The 14,573-nt window shown below is 35.3% G+C and overlaps 1 protein-coding gene across 1 annotated transcript in view; it reads right to left on the bottom strand.

The window, feature by feature from the left end:
- Nucleotides 1-3,588: 3,588 nt before the first annotated feature.
- LOC110454140 (growth factor receptor-bound protein 2-like) overlaps nucleotides 3,589-14,573 on the bottom strand; it is a 26,317-nt gene continuing 15,332 nt past the window's right edge. The window contains exons 2-7 of the mRNA XM_021503516.1: nucleotides 14,313-14,422; nucleotides 13,299-13,424; nucleotides 10,370-10,529; nucleotides 9,496-9,522; nucleotides 5,336-5,359; nucleotides 3,589-3,777 (exon numbers count right to left, since the gene is read on the bottom strand). Of these exons, the coding sequence (XP_021359191.1) occupies nucleotides 3,610-3,777; nucleotides 5,336-5,359; nucleotides 9,496-9,522; nucleotides 10,370-10,529; nucleotides 13,299-13,424; nucleotides 14,313-14,422 (615 nt within the window). The 3' untranslated portion in view covers nucleotides 3,589-3,609. The remainder of the gene's footprint in view (nucleotides 3,778-5,335; nucleotides 5,360-9,495; nucleotides 9,523-10,369; nucleotides 10,530-13,298; nucleotides 13,425-14,312; nucleotides 14,423-14,573) is intronic.

Genomic DNA, 14,573 nt, shown 5'->3' with positions numbered 1-14,573 from the left:
GTTATGGTGTCTGTATGATTGACTGACTCTATAACTTGATTGCATCAACTTAAAAACACTACAAACATAGACCACACAGTTTCCCTGATAAACTGAGCTGGTCACATACCACACCCTGTATGGCAAAAAGAGAACCTGCAATCTATATATCAATGTGTGTAATAATCTACGGGAACATTGATGTTATCAATTATAACCAATGTCAGTCTCTTCTGATCAGATAGGATTGAATCTTAAACTGTCTCACAGATCACAAGCCATCTGATGATCTTGGTGAGAACAATCTCACAGATCACAAGCCATCTGATGATCTTGGTGAGAACAATGTAGTGAACTTTGATCTGCATATTCAAAAACATGCAGTGAAAAAGTATAACATTCATGGACATCATCATGATAAATGTATTATTTTTGCCATAAACAAATAATTCTATCTTCCGATACAGGTAATTATAGACGTTCTTGTCTGTAAAAATTGAGAAAATATATCTCTTGTAATGGGTATATATCAATATGAAAACACAATATCTGAAGAGTTCAATGTTCTTAGATACATTTGTAAGGAACATTTATTTCACAGTCCAAAGTCCTTTGTTTAACCTAGAACATACATGTAATTCACAATGAAGCCCATACATTAACACAGAGCAACATACTGGAGTTGTGGCATACAGGATGATATATTATCACATAGCAACACACTGGAGCTGTGACAAACAGGCCATACATGTGACATACAGACCCATACATTATCACATAGCAACACACTGGAGCTGTGACATACAGGCCCATACATTATCACATAGCAACATACTGGAGTTGTGACATATATAGGACCATATATTATCACATAGCAACATACTGGAGCTGTGACATACAGGCCTATACATTATCACATAGCAACATACTGGAGCTGTGACATACAGGCCCATACATTATCACATAGCAACATACTGGAGTTGTGACATATATAGGCCCATATATTATCACATAGCAACATACTGGAGCTGTGACAAATAGGCCCATACATTATCACATAGCAACATACTGGAGTTGTGACATACAGGCCCATACATTATCTCAGAGCAACATACTGGAGTTGTGGCATACAGGATGATATATTATCACATAGCAACACACTGGAGCTGTGACATACAGGCCCATACATTATCTCATAGCAACATACTGGAGTTGTGTTATACAGGCCCATATATTATCACATAGCAACATACTGGAGCTGTGACATACAGGCCCATACATTATCACATAGCAACATACTGGAGTTGTGACATACAGGATGATATATTATCACATAGCAACACACTGGAGTTGTGACATACAGGCCCATACATTATCACATAGCAACATACATACTGGAGTTGTGACATACAGGATGATACATTATCACATGGCAACATACTGGAGTTGTGTTATACAGGCCCATACATTATCAAATAGCAACAAACTGGAGCTGTGACATACAGGATGATACATTATCACATGGCAACATACTGGAGATGTGACATACAGGCCGATACAAAATCACATAGCAACATACTGGAGTTGTGACATACAGACCATACATTATCACATAGCAACATACTGGAGATTACTCCAACAATGTTAGAGGTTTTACACGGCGAAAAACTTTTGACAGGCGCCGCGTAACCTCTAACTGCCCATAGCTGATTTTCCCGATGCTGACGATCACATTTTCAAAGTTCGGATTAAGAAAGTGTATATCGTGTTTACATACATTTAAATGGTCAAAAGGGTCCAATAAATATTCCTTTCCATAAATCCATGATTATATGAGAAAAATTGAGTGTCAAAGACATAAATAATGAGTTTTTCCTCATTCGAAGCGAAGCAGACAGCATTTGCCATGATTTTTCTGGTAAATACAAAAATGGATTACATGTAATGTTTCACAAGCGGAATACAAACAAACTCTGTATCATTTCGTTCTGTTTAAAATCCCCCCTGCTATTTTGTATTAATCCAGAAGCCATGTTTAAAATGTAGGTCAGAGATGTGCTACAACGACATGGACATGTATTTTGAGTGTTCTATTCCGTAATATACTATATATTTGTGTCTGTGACATACATATGAGATCTATATTATATAAACCGTGAGTAGACATTGTTGTCATGACCTGTTACCCACTTAAGTGATTTTTTCAAGCCGATTTTGTTCCGCCCGGATTTCGGGCGGAAACTGCATCAAAGAATTAGTGCGTCGGAAATGAGAGGTCGCAGTCGGCAAAATCATATCCGATTGAAAAAAGGCCGACCAGCGGCCTCTCATGTTATGGGAGTAACTGGAGATGTGACATATAGGCCTATACATTATCACATAGCAACATACTGGAGCTGTGACATACAGGCCTATACATTATCACATAGCAACACACTATGGCTGTGACATATAGGCCCATACATTATCACATAGCAACATACTGGAGCTGTGACATACAGGCCTATACATTATCACATAGCAACACACTGGAGCTGTGACATATAGGCCCATACATTATCACATAGCAACATACTGGAGCTGTGACATACAGGCCTATACATTATCACATAGCAACACACTGGAGCTGTGACATATAGGCCCATACATTATCACATAGCAACATACTGGAGCTGTGACATATAGGCCCATACATTATCACATAGCAACATACTGGAGCTGTGACATACAGGCCTATACATTATCACATAGCAACACACTGGAGCTGTGACATATAGGCCCATACATTATCACATAGCAACATACTGGAGCTGTGACATATAGGCCCATACATTATCACATAGCAACATACTGGAGCTGTGACATACAGGCCTATACATTATCACATAGCAACACACTGGAGCTGTGACATATAGGCCCATACATTATCACATAGCAACATACTGGAGCTGTGACATATAGGCCCATACATTATCACATAGCAACATACTGGAGCTGTGACATACAGGCCTATACATTATCACATAGCAACACACTGGAGCTGTGACATATAGGCCCATACATTATCACATAGCAACATACTGGAGCTGTGACATATAGGCCCATACATTATCACATAGCAACATACTGGAGCTGTGACATACAGGCCTATACATTATCACATAGCAACACACTGGAGCTGTGACATATAGGCCCATACATTATCACATAGCAACATACTGGAGCTGTGACATACAGGCCTATACATTATCACATAGCAACACACTGGAGCTGTGACATACAGGCCCATACATTATCACATAGCAACATACTGGAGCTGTGACATATAGGCCCATACATTATCACATAGCAACACACTGGAGCTGTGACATACAGGATGATATAGTATCAAAACATCTTCTTACAATCCAAATGTCACAAACAAAACAGCAAATTAAAGAAGACTACTGGACGTTGTAATACACATTTCTGCTCCACCAGATCTCTGTTTGTAAACTACTAAAATCCCCAATTTTGTTGTTGGTGCAGACTATTCAAGGCAAGTAAATAGTTTTCTTGTTTTCAAGAGTGGTTGTCAATGATTACATCAACAGTAGTTCAAACATTTAAAATCACGCTGCTGTCAGTGTGTTACTTAAGTTTGACATAATTGATAGGGAAAAGTCCAGTTTGTCCTGTTTTCGTGTGTTTCCCTTTCCACCAAGAGTCCAGGTCTTTCTCCAGTACCTCAAGTATATCTCCCTTCGAAAACTTGAGCTCTTCCTCATCCGCGGGGTTGAAGTCATACAAACAGGTAACCTGTACAAATACACAAATTTTAAACTGTACAAACAGGTAACCTGTACAAATACACAAATTTTAAACTGTACAAACAGGTAACCTGTACAAATACACAAATTTTAAACTGTTTATAACGGTTCATCGTAGAGGATTTTCATACTGTAGAGATATTCTTAACAAGAATTTCTTTTTGTGATTGAGCTTCATATCACTTACCAAGGAATTCATAAAACATCATAATACTTGTGTTAATCTGTAAAACTCAATCTTTTAAACATGTGAAGATTGCAGCCATGAATCATGCTCCTAGCAAGTAGATTTTCACAAAGAACTGTAGAAAATCGTTACCATCAAATACATTTATAAATAATACCTGACTTGAAATTTGACAAAAACAGATCTAACAAATTCTATTATTCCTTGTTTAAATTTGAAACCATCAATAAAATTTGAGGGAATACTCATGACAAGGCAGAGCATGGCAAGGCAATCTATAGTCCCCCACCGGTAATGATTTCTATATTTAACAAACATAACACTTATGTCAGGAAGCATAGGTCACAGTGAGGATAAAATTGCCTACTTCTTGCACTCCGTCATCCCAAGATGTCCTTGTACACCAAATCAGGTTACACCAGGTGAAAAAGTACAGAAGAAATGCCCTGGACAAACTTTTTCAAAAGTTAAGGTCAAAGGTCAAGTCATAGGTCACAGTGACCTAATTCTTGCACTTTGCACTCTGTCATCTCAAGATGTCCTTGAACATCAAATCTAGCTAACTCCAGATGAAAAAGTACAGAAGATATGCCCTGGACAAACATTTTTAAAAGTGAGGTCAAAGGTCAAGTCATAGGTCACAGTGACCTAATTCTTGCACTCTGCCATCCCAAGAAGTCCTTGTATACCAAATCTGATTACTCAGGTGAAATCTGACAACTCCAGGTGAAATAGTACAGAAGTTATGCCCCGGACAATTTATTCTAAAGTTCAGGTCAAAGGTCAAGTTATAGGTCACAGTGACCTAATTCTTGCACTCTGCACTCTGTCATCTCAAAATGTCTTGTACACCAAATCTGGTTACTCCAAGTGAAATAGTACAGAAGATGTGTCCGGGCAAACTTCTTGGACGGAAGACTGGATGGATGGATAGAGTGCAAATCTATCCCTGGGAACCGATGGGGGACTGATTAAGGAATATTTGGTTGTTTACATGGCCTAAAGAAGGGAAGCGAGCCTCTCACAAATGAAGAGAGCTAAAAAGAAGAAGTTCATTTAAAGTTTGCTTGAGGCTAATTTCCTCTCCTTTGGCCATAAAACCAACCAAATACACATTGTTTCCATTTATACCACCATTTCCATGTCTACTTTCTTCTATATACAATCTTTGTACACAACTTTATGAATCACGCCATATTAAAACAAGTATACATTTTTTAAGACATGAATGTCTCCTTGGCCTTGTGATTGACCTATATCCTGATCCTGAAATATAAATTTATCTGAGATATCAACATCATTAACTAATCTGAGTTCACCACAAATGTAAATCTTAGAGAAATCAAGGACACATAGCTACCTTTTCCACTACCTTTTCAGGTTTCTGAAATGACAAAAAACAGATTGTAAGATTTGATAATATCATAATTTTTTTCTGATTTTTTTCTTCATCCTTCTACTGTTTATTTGTATTTCTCCTGATTTAAAAGCCAACATCTGGAAATTCATCAGTTTACTGGTTTATAGGTAAATGTATTCGTCAAATATTTTTTTTTAAGAATGTAAGTTTGATCAGCTAGATGTTAGACAGTAAAAGTGGTTTAAGGTAACGGTTGGACAGTAGCAGATGTTCTGGTTAGAGATTGGACAGTACCAGGTGTTCTGGTTAGAGATTGGACAGTACCAGATGTTCTGGGTAGAGATAGGACAGTACCAGGTGTTCTGGGTAGAGATTGGACAGCAGCAGATGTTCTGGGTAGAGATAGGACAGTACCAGGTGTTCTGGGTAGAGATTGGACAGCAGCAGATGTTCTGGGTAGAGATAGGACAGTACCAGATGTTCTGGGTAGAGATTGGACAGTACCAGGTGTTCTGGGTAGAGATTGTACAGTACCAGATGTTCTGGGTAGAGATAGGACAGTACCAGATGTTCTGGGTAGAGATTGTACAGTCCCAGATGTTCTGGGTAGAGCTTATGTAGTAGTCTTTAAGTGATCATTATGGAGTAGTCTATAAGTGATCATTATGGAGTAGTCTATAAGTGATCCTTATGTAGTAGTCTATAAGTGATCATTATGTAGTAGTCAATAAGTGATCCTTATGTAGTAGTGTATAAGTGATCATTATGTAGTAGTTTATAAGTGATCATTATGTAGTAGTCTATAAGTGATCATTATGTAGTAGTCAATAAGTGATCATTATGTAGTAGTATATAAGTGATCATTATGTAGTAGTCTTCAAGTGATCATTATGCAGTAGTCTATAAGTGATCATTATGTAGTAGTCTATAAGTGATCATTATGTAGAAGTCTATAAGTGATCATAGCAGATGTTCTGGGTAGAGATAGGACAGTACCAGATGTTCTGGGTAGAGATTGTACAGTACCAGGTGTTCTGGGTAGAGATTGTACAGTACCAGATGTTCTGGGTAGAGATAGGACAGTACCAGGTGTTCTGGGTAGAGATAGGACAGTACCAGATGTTCTGGGTAGAGATTGGACAGTACCAGGTGTTCCGGGTAGAGATTGTACAGTACCAGATGTTCTGGGTAGAGATAGGACAGTACCAGATGTTCTGGGTAGAGATTGGACAGTACCAGGTGTTCTGGGTAGAGATTGTAAAGTACCAGATGTTCTGGGTAGAGATAGGACAGTACCAGGTGTTCTGGGTAGAGATAGGACAGTACCAGATGTTCTGGGTAGAGATTGGACAGTACCAGGTGTTCCGGGTAGAGATTGTACAGTACCAGATGTTCTGGGTAGAGATAGGACAGTACCAGGTGTTCTGGGTAGAGATTGGACAGCAGCAGATGTTCTGGGTAGAGATAGGACAGTACCAGGTGTTCTGGGTAGAGATAGGACAGTACCAGATGTTCTGGGTAGAGATTGTACAGTACCAGGTGTTCTGGGTAGAGATTGTACAGTCCCAGATGTTCTGGGTAGAGCTTATGTAGTAGTCTTTAAGTGATCATTATGGAGTAGTCTATAAGTGATCATTATGTAGTAGTCTATATGTGATCATTATGTAGTAGTCTATAAGTGATCATATGTAGTAGTCTATAAGTGATCATTATGTAGTATATAAGTGATCATTATGTAGTAGTCTATAAGTGATCCTTATGTACTAGTCTATAAGTGATCATTATGTAGAAGTCTATAAGTGATCATTATGTAGTAGTCTATAAGCGATCATTATGTAGTAGTTTATAAGTGATCATTATGTAGAAGTCTATAAGTGATCATTATGTAGTAGTCTATAAGCGATCATTATGTAGTAGTTTATAAGTGATCATTATGTAGAAGTCTATAAGTGATCAGTCTGTAGTAGTCTATAAGTGATCATTATGTAGTAGTTTATAAGTGATCATTATGTAGAAGTCTATAAGTGATCATTATGTAGTAGTGTATAAGTGATCCTTATGTAGTAGTTTATAAGTGATCATTATGTAGAAGTCTATAAGTGATCAGTCTGTAGTAGTCTATAAGTGATCATTATGTAGTAGTTATAAGTGATCATTATGTAGTAGTTTATAAGTGATGATTATGTAGTAGTCTATAAGTGATCATTATGTAGAATTCTATAAGTGATCATTATGTAGTAGTCTATAAGCGATCATTATGTAGTAGTTTATAAGTGATCATTATGTAGAAGTCTATAAGTGATCATAGCAGATGTTCTGGGTAGAGATAGGACAGTACCAGATGTTCTGGGTAGAGATTGGACAGTACCAGGTGTTCTGGGTAGAGATTGTACAGTCCCAGATGTTCTGGGTAGAGCTTATGTAGTAGTCTTTAAGTGATCATTATGGAGTAGTCTATAAGTGATCATTATGGAGTAGTCTATAAGTGATCATTATGGAGTAGTCTATAAGTGATCATTATGGAGTAGTCTATAAGTGATCATTATGTAGTAGTGTATAAGTGATCATTATGTAGTAGTCTATAATTGATCATTATGTTGTAGTGTATAAGTGATCATTATGTAGTAGTCTATAAGTGATCATTATGTAGTAGTCTGTAAGTGATCATTATGTAGAAGTTTATAAGTGATCATTATGAAGTAGTCTATAAGTGATCATTATGTAGTAGTCGATAAGTGATCATTATGTAGTAGTTTATAAGTGATCATTATGTAGAAGTCTATAAGTGATCATTATGTAGAAGTCTATAAGTGATCATTATGTCGTAGTCTATAAGTGATCCTTATGTAGTAGTTTATAAGTGATTATTATGTAGTAGTCTATAAGTGATCATTATGTAGAAGTCTATAAGTGATCATTATGTAGTAGTCTATATGTGATCATTATGTAGTAGTCTATAAGTGATCATTATGTAGAAGTCTATAAGTGATCATTATGTAGAAGTCTATAAGTGATCATTATGTAGTAGTCTATATGTGATCATTATGTAGTAGTCTATAAGTGATCCTTATGTAGTAGTCTATAAGTGATCATTATGTAGTAGTCTGTAAGTGATCATTATGTAGAAGTTTATAAGTGATCATTATGTAGTAGTCTATAAGTGATCCTTATGTAGTAGTCTATAAGTGATCCTTATGTAGTAGTCTATAAGTGATCCTTATGTAGTAGTCTATAAGTGATCCTTATGTAGTAGTCTATAAGTGATCATTATGTAGTAGTCGATAAGTGATCATTATGTAGTAGTTTATAAGTGATCCTTATGTAGTAGTTTATAAGTGATCATTATGTAGAAGTGTATAAGTGATCATTATGTAGAAGTTTATAAGTGATCATTATGAAGTAGTCTATAAGTGATCATTATGTAGTAGTCTATAAGTGACCATTATGTTGTAGTGTATAAGTGATCATTATGAAGTAGTCTATAAGTGATCATTATGTAGTAGTTATAAGTGATCATTATGTAGTAGTTTATAAGTGATCATTATGTAGAAGTCTATAAGTGATCATTATGTAGTAGTCTATATGTGATCATTATGTAGTAGTCTATAAGTGATCATTATGTAGAAGTCTATAAGTGATCATTATGTAGTAGTCTATAAGTGATCCTTATGTAGTAGTCTATAAGTGATCCTTATGTAGTAGTCTATAAGTGATCCTTATGTAGTAGTCTATAAGTGATCCTTATGTAGTAGTCTATAAGTGATCATTATGTAGTAGTCGATAAGTGATCATTATGTAGTAGTTTATAAGTGATCCTTATGTAGTAGTTTATAAGTGATCATTATGTAGAAGGGTATAAGTGATCATTATGTAGTAGTCTGTAAGTGATCATTATGTAGAAGTTTATAAGTGATCATTATGAAGTAGTCTATAAGTGATCATTATGTAGTAGTCGATAAGTGATCATTATGTAGTAGTTTATAAGTGATCCTTATGTAGTAGTTTATAAGTGATCATTATGTAGAAGTGTATAAGTGATCATTATGTAGTAGTCTGTAAGTGATCATTATGTAGAAGTTTATAAGTGATCATTATGTAGAAGTCTGTAAGTGATCATTATAGGTATAGTAATAGTCATATGTAACAGATCAATAGCTTACCTGTACTTCCTGTGTTTGTTGCCCATCCTATAAAATAATGGAGTTACTATTAACTAGGAACAACATCATACAATTATATAGATATTGTGCTGCATATCATATGTTTTCATAGTGATTTGTTTTGAATGACTTGAAATAAAATATCCCAGATAAATGTAATTTAATAAATATATTTGAAAGACAAGAATGTCAAATTACCCAATGGTTGAAAAATACACTTTTCCATACAATAAGATACTTACAAAGATAAATTCATAAATAATTGGAGAAGCGATGTTTTTAATTCACCTAAAGGGACCAATTACAGAATCTATAAACAGGACTTAGTTAGATAGTGTAAGAAAAATACCTGCTAGATCTTCCTCCAAGACTAGCAAAATTAAAGTTTATTGTATATTTAAAATTTGCTGTGTTAAATTTCCGATTAAATGTGGAAGATGGAATAACATTCCAAGAGAAGATAGAAAATGTATTCTTTACAACCTAAATGAAATTGGAGAAGAATATCATTATTTGTTTAATTGTAATGATCACCAAATACTGCAAAACAGAAGAAAATTTATGCCTAGATATTATTTTAAAAGATTTAGTACTTTCAAGTTCAATACATGATTATTTAATTATGTCAACAACGTAGAATTAATTTCACTAAATTAACACCATGATATGTATGTATGAATTCTCTACAATGTGACCAGTTTGTGAGAATATAACTTGTCATTGTCATATTAAAAACTAACTACATTGACTGTTTTGGCTTTCCTTCAGGCCTCAGTCACATTACCTTCACATATTTGACTTTTTAATGATAAATTCAGTCATTTTACCTCCAAATATCTGATATGTCAACTGAATTTTGTGTGACTGTACATACCTTTGGTGCGTCTTTCAATAGAATGGTTTCTGTACGGCTTACAGAGCAGGTTTTGTGGTGTTCTATAAGCTTGTTGATGGAGGTGAACTTCACAACCCACAAAAAGAATTTGCCAGATCCATCTCGTAAAATTTTGAAATGCTGAATTTTACTTTTAAATCTGAAATGATATACAGGTAATATATAAAATTCATTAAGAATTTGTGTATTTTCTTTCAATAAAGTATTCCAAAAAGAAAAAAAGAAAAAAATCAACCGGTTACCTGCCCTGCCCTTTTGCATATTGCTTCATGCATACCCCAATTTTGTTGATGTCATCATTTTTTGGGTAGTGAATGTAATCACATAAGTCTGCAATGATCTTAGTGGAAGTGAGTCTTAGTAAAAGTATGCATATCCCATGCAAAACCTGTTGTGATTCAAAAATGTAACAGAAACAAACATCAAAACCATTCTGTAAGCATTTTCTATTGATACATTGCGGCTTTTTGGACTGTAGCAGTACCACAAAATCTACTGTGTGTGCTATAAGGCACAGACACTGGTCACAATCTACAGTGTGTGCTATAAGGCACAGACACTGGTCACAATCTACTGTGTGTGCTATAAGGCACAGACACTGGTCACATAATGGTAACATTAACACTTATGACGACAGGGTATGTTATCATTGTAAGGGAATGGATGTGTCTGCAATCTGACTCTCTCGGTAAAGTTAATGACTCAGTATTTTTGACAAAAGGGTAAATCAAGTTACTGTTTAGTTTTGCTCTAATTCATTTTTATTTTATATAACATATTTTGCAACTAACCAAAATTTTTTTCTTTGATAATTCATCGAAATACGTTTTCTACATTGGGAAATAAATAGCACAGTACATATATATATACAGTAATACTTAAGTAACATGCAGTGCAACAAATTGAATACAATACTGTGTCGCTCACCTGGATATTTAAGCAATCATGGCAAAATATTCTCCAAATAAGATCCCAGGGATAGGGCCAGACCCCAAGGCCAATCCTTGTAGATATCTGTATTTGATTTTTCATGCCCAGCAATTTTATGTATGGTTATTGGGTGGAGATCTCAACTGCTTCAAAGTTGTGACTCAGAAACTAGGTCCCCAGGGTTATGGCCGGACCCCAGGGTCAATTTTAATATCATGACTGCATTTGTCTTTTTATGCCAAGCAATTGTATTTATAGTTTTGGGCTCGGGATCTCAACTGTTTCTTCAAGCATGTGTGCATTCGTCTCTTTATACTCAGCAATTGTATATATGGTTATAGGGTGGGAATCTCAACTTTTTCAAAGTTGTGACTCAGAAACTAGGTCCCTACGGGTGTGGCCAGACCCAAGGGTCAATGCTAATGCCCAGCAATTGTATATTTAGTTTTGGGATGGAGATCTCAACTGTTTCAAAGTTATGACCTAGGCACTTAGTCTCCAAGGGTGGGGCCGTACCCCAGAGCCATCCTGGAAGCATATGTGCATTCATCTCTTTATACTCAGCAATTGTATACTATGGTTATATGGTGGGGATATGAACCATTTTCTAGTTATAAAAATATTTTTTGCCCCACCCCTTAACCCTGTGGTGGGGGGTCAGTCTGCCCATTTGTACAGTTGTTAATCCCCACCACCTAGGGATGCTTCCAACAAAATATTGGTGATATCCATTGCTTAGTTCCAGAGAAACAGTCGCTTATAGCAATACAGCAAAAAAAAACTTTTTAGTCCCACCCCTCATTCCTCTGTGGGGTCTGCCCCACCAATTGTATAATTTTGGTTCTTCAGAAGAAGTCATTTGAAGTGTTTGACACATTTGACCCCTGAGACCTTGAAAGTACAGTAGGTCAAGGTCATTTTCATTCTCAAATTTTGTCGGGCTCTTTCCCAGGAAACCAACAACCAAATATGAAGATTTTATACCTTTTAGTTCTTAGGAGGAAGACGTTTGAAGTGTTTGACACATTTTAACCCCGAGACCTTGAATCATTCTCAAACTTTGTCGGGCTCTATCCCAGAAAGCCACCAGCCAAATATGAAGATTCTATACCTTTCAGTTCTTCAGGAGAAGTTGTTTGACAAATTTGACCCCTGTGACCTTGAAAGTAGGTCAAGGTCCTTTTCATTCTCAAACTTTGTCTGGCTCTATTCCAGGAAGCTACCAGCCAAATATGAAGATTCTATACCTTTCAGTTCTTCAGAAGAAGTCGTTTGAAGTGTTTGACATATTTGACCCCTGTGACCTTAAAAGTAGGTCAAGGTCATTTTAGTTCTCAAACTTTGTCAGGCTCCTACCAACAATGCTTTCAGCCAAATATTACAACTCTAGGCCTGTTCGTTCTTCTTCAGAAGTTGTTTAAAGGAAAACTTGAAAACTCTCAAAATTCAAGACCGCCTTAACATTTAACCCCTATTTCTGCCTTTTGGCACCCGACTATGTTACTCTTGTAAGGAGTCAAACCTTCCATTTTTTCTTATGTAAAATCACATTGGCCCAAGGATGGTTCAAGATAAATTATATTTAAAACTTTTCATCCATTAAGGAAGTCTTTTCAAGATTATGATATGTCACAGTTCCCTTCTAGGGCACTGCACTAGTTTCTCAAGAGGTCACCTTCTTTGTTTAAACAACATTGATCCCCTTTGGCCAAGGAATGCTCTATAACAAATTTAAACCTGGAGTCATTCTGGACAACATTATAAATAAAAAGACAGAAAATGGATTCCACATCAGGCATAAGTTCACTTGCTCTTGAGGTCATTACGCTAAAATTATGAGAGAAAAAAATATGACAGGCAATGATGAGGAGAAAAAGAATATATGTTGAAGTTAAACTATGGTGATATAACTTTATGTCAGAAAATATTAGATAAAGTTTCATCTCGCAACTACAAAATGCACCAGTATTTTGATTACCTGACTGATAAAGAAAAGTCTCCAGGTGAACTTTCACTATCCCTTAAAAGAAAAGCTCCATCTGGAAGATTTCCCTTCAAAAGTTGGTCTTCTGCTTGCTTTCTTGAGATTCTCCCTGCATACCAACTGGCACAACGAGCAAAATAAGATTTAACTTAAAAGATGAAAATACAAACAAAAAATATAACTTTACCATAAAGTGTTATATTTCTATATAAAATACAGTAAACTCCCCAATGAGAGAGTGGGTGACCCTGAAATCACATTGGGATCTTCCATCTTCGAGGCTCTTTAGAAGAAGTTGTTTAATTTTTTGACAAATTTGATCCATGTGACCTTAAAGTAGGTCAAAGTCATTTTTTCACAAACTTTGTCAGGCTCCATCCAAGGAAGCTACTAGTGATGATGAATGAAATGATTATTGAATTCAGGAACATCAGTTTTTTTTCTTATCATTTCTGATAATGAAATCATTAAATTATTGAAGAAATATTGAGCATTGCACAAACAGAACGCAGCTTTCACATGTAGGTATTAGAGCCGACTCTATTCCATCAAATAGACCGATTCCAGACTGAATTATTATCCGATTTATGTTTATCATAATAAAACAATTCAAATTCATCATAATTGTAAAAAAAATCAAATTCATTCTAATAAAACAAATTGATTTGATGATAATAAAAAAAACTCAATTTGATCATTCATACTAAAAATATTCAAATTTAATTCACCATAATAAAAAATTATCAACACTGTTCAAATTGATTGTTATAATACAATTCCAATGGATCATAATACCAGGTAAATAATTCAAATTGATGATAATAAAACAATTCAAATTCATCATAATTGTAATACAATTCAAATTCATTCTAATAAAAAAAATAGATTCATAATAAATATTCAAAATCACCAAAATAATAAATTATTAATACAGTTGATCATTATAATACAATTGAAATTGATAATAATAAAACAATTCAACTTTGAAAATTATAACACTAAGCTCACTTGTGTGGCAGCATCTTAACACGATTCATTGGAACCATTCCGAATCGTTCCGATGGATTATCCGGATGCAAAGCTTTCCACCAGTTCTCATCAGATTGTAGATCCACTATCTATAGGAAGGTAGGAATAAAAACACCAGAGTATTACAAAACAAAATAGTAATACAAACAAACTAAAACACTAAGTCCTGTTTTCAGGACAGATTTAACATTAACCAGGGTACAGATTTAACATTAACCAGGGTACAGATTTAACATTAAC

This window comes from Mizuhopecten yessoensis, unplaced genomic scaffold, assembly GCF_002113885.1.
Source record: "Mizuhopecten yessoensis strain PY_sf001 unplaced genomic scaffold, ASM211388v2 scaffold7695, whole genome shotgun sequence".
Lineage (NCBI taxonomy): Eukaryota > Metazoa > Mollusca > Bivalvia > Pectinida > Pectinidae > Mizuhopecten > Mizuhopecten yessoensis.
The sequence above is the reverse complement of the archived record's forward strand: the minus strand, read 5'-3'. Positions and strand labels throughout refer to the sequence as shown.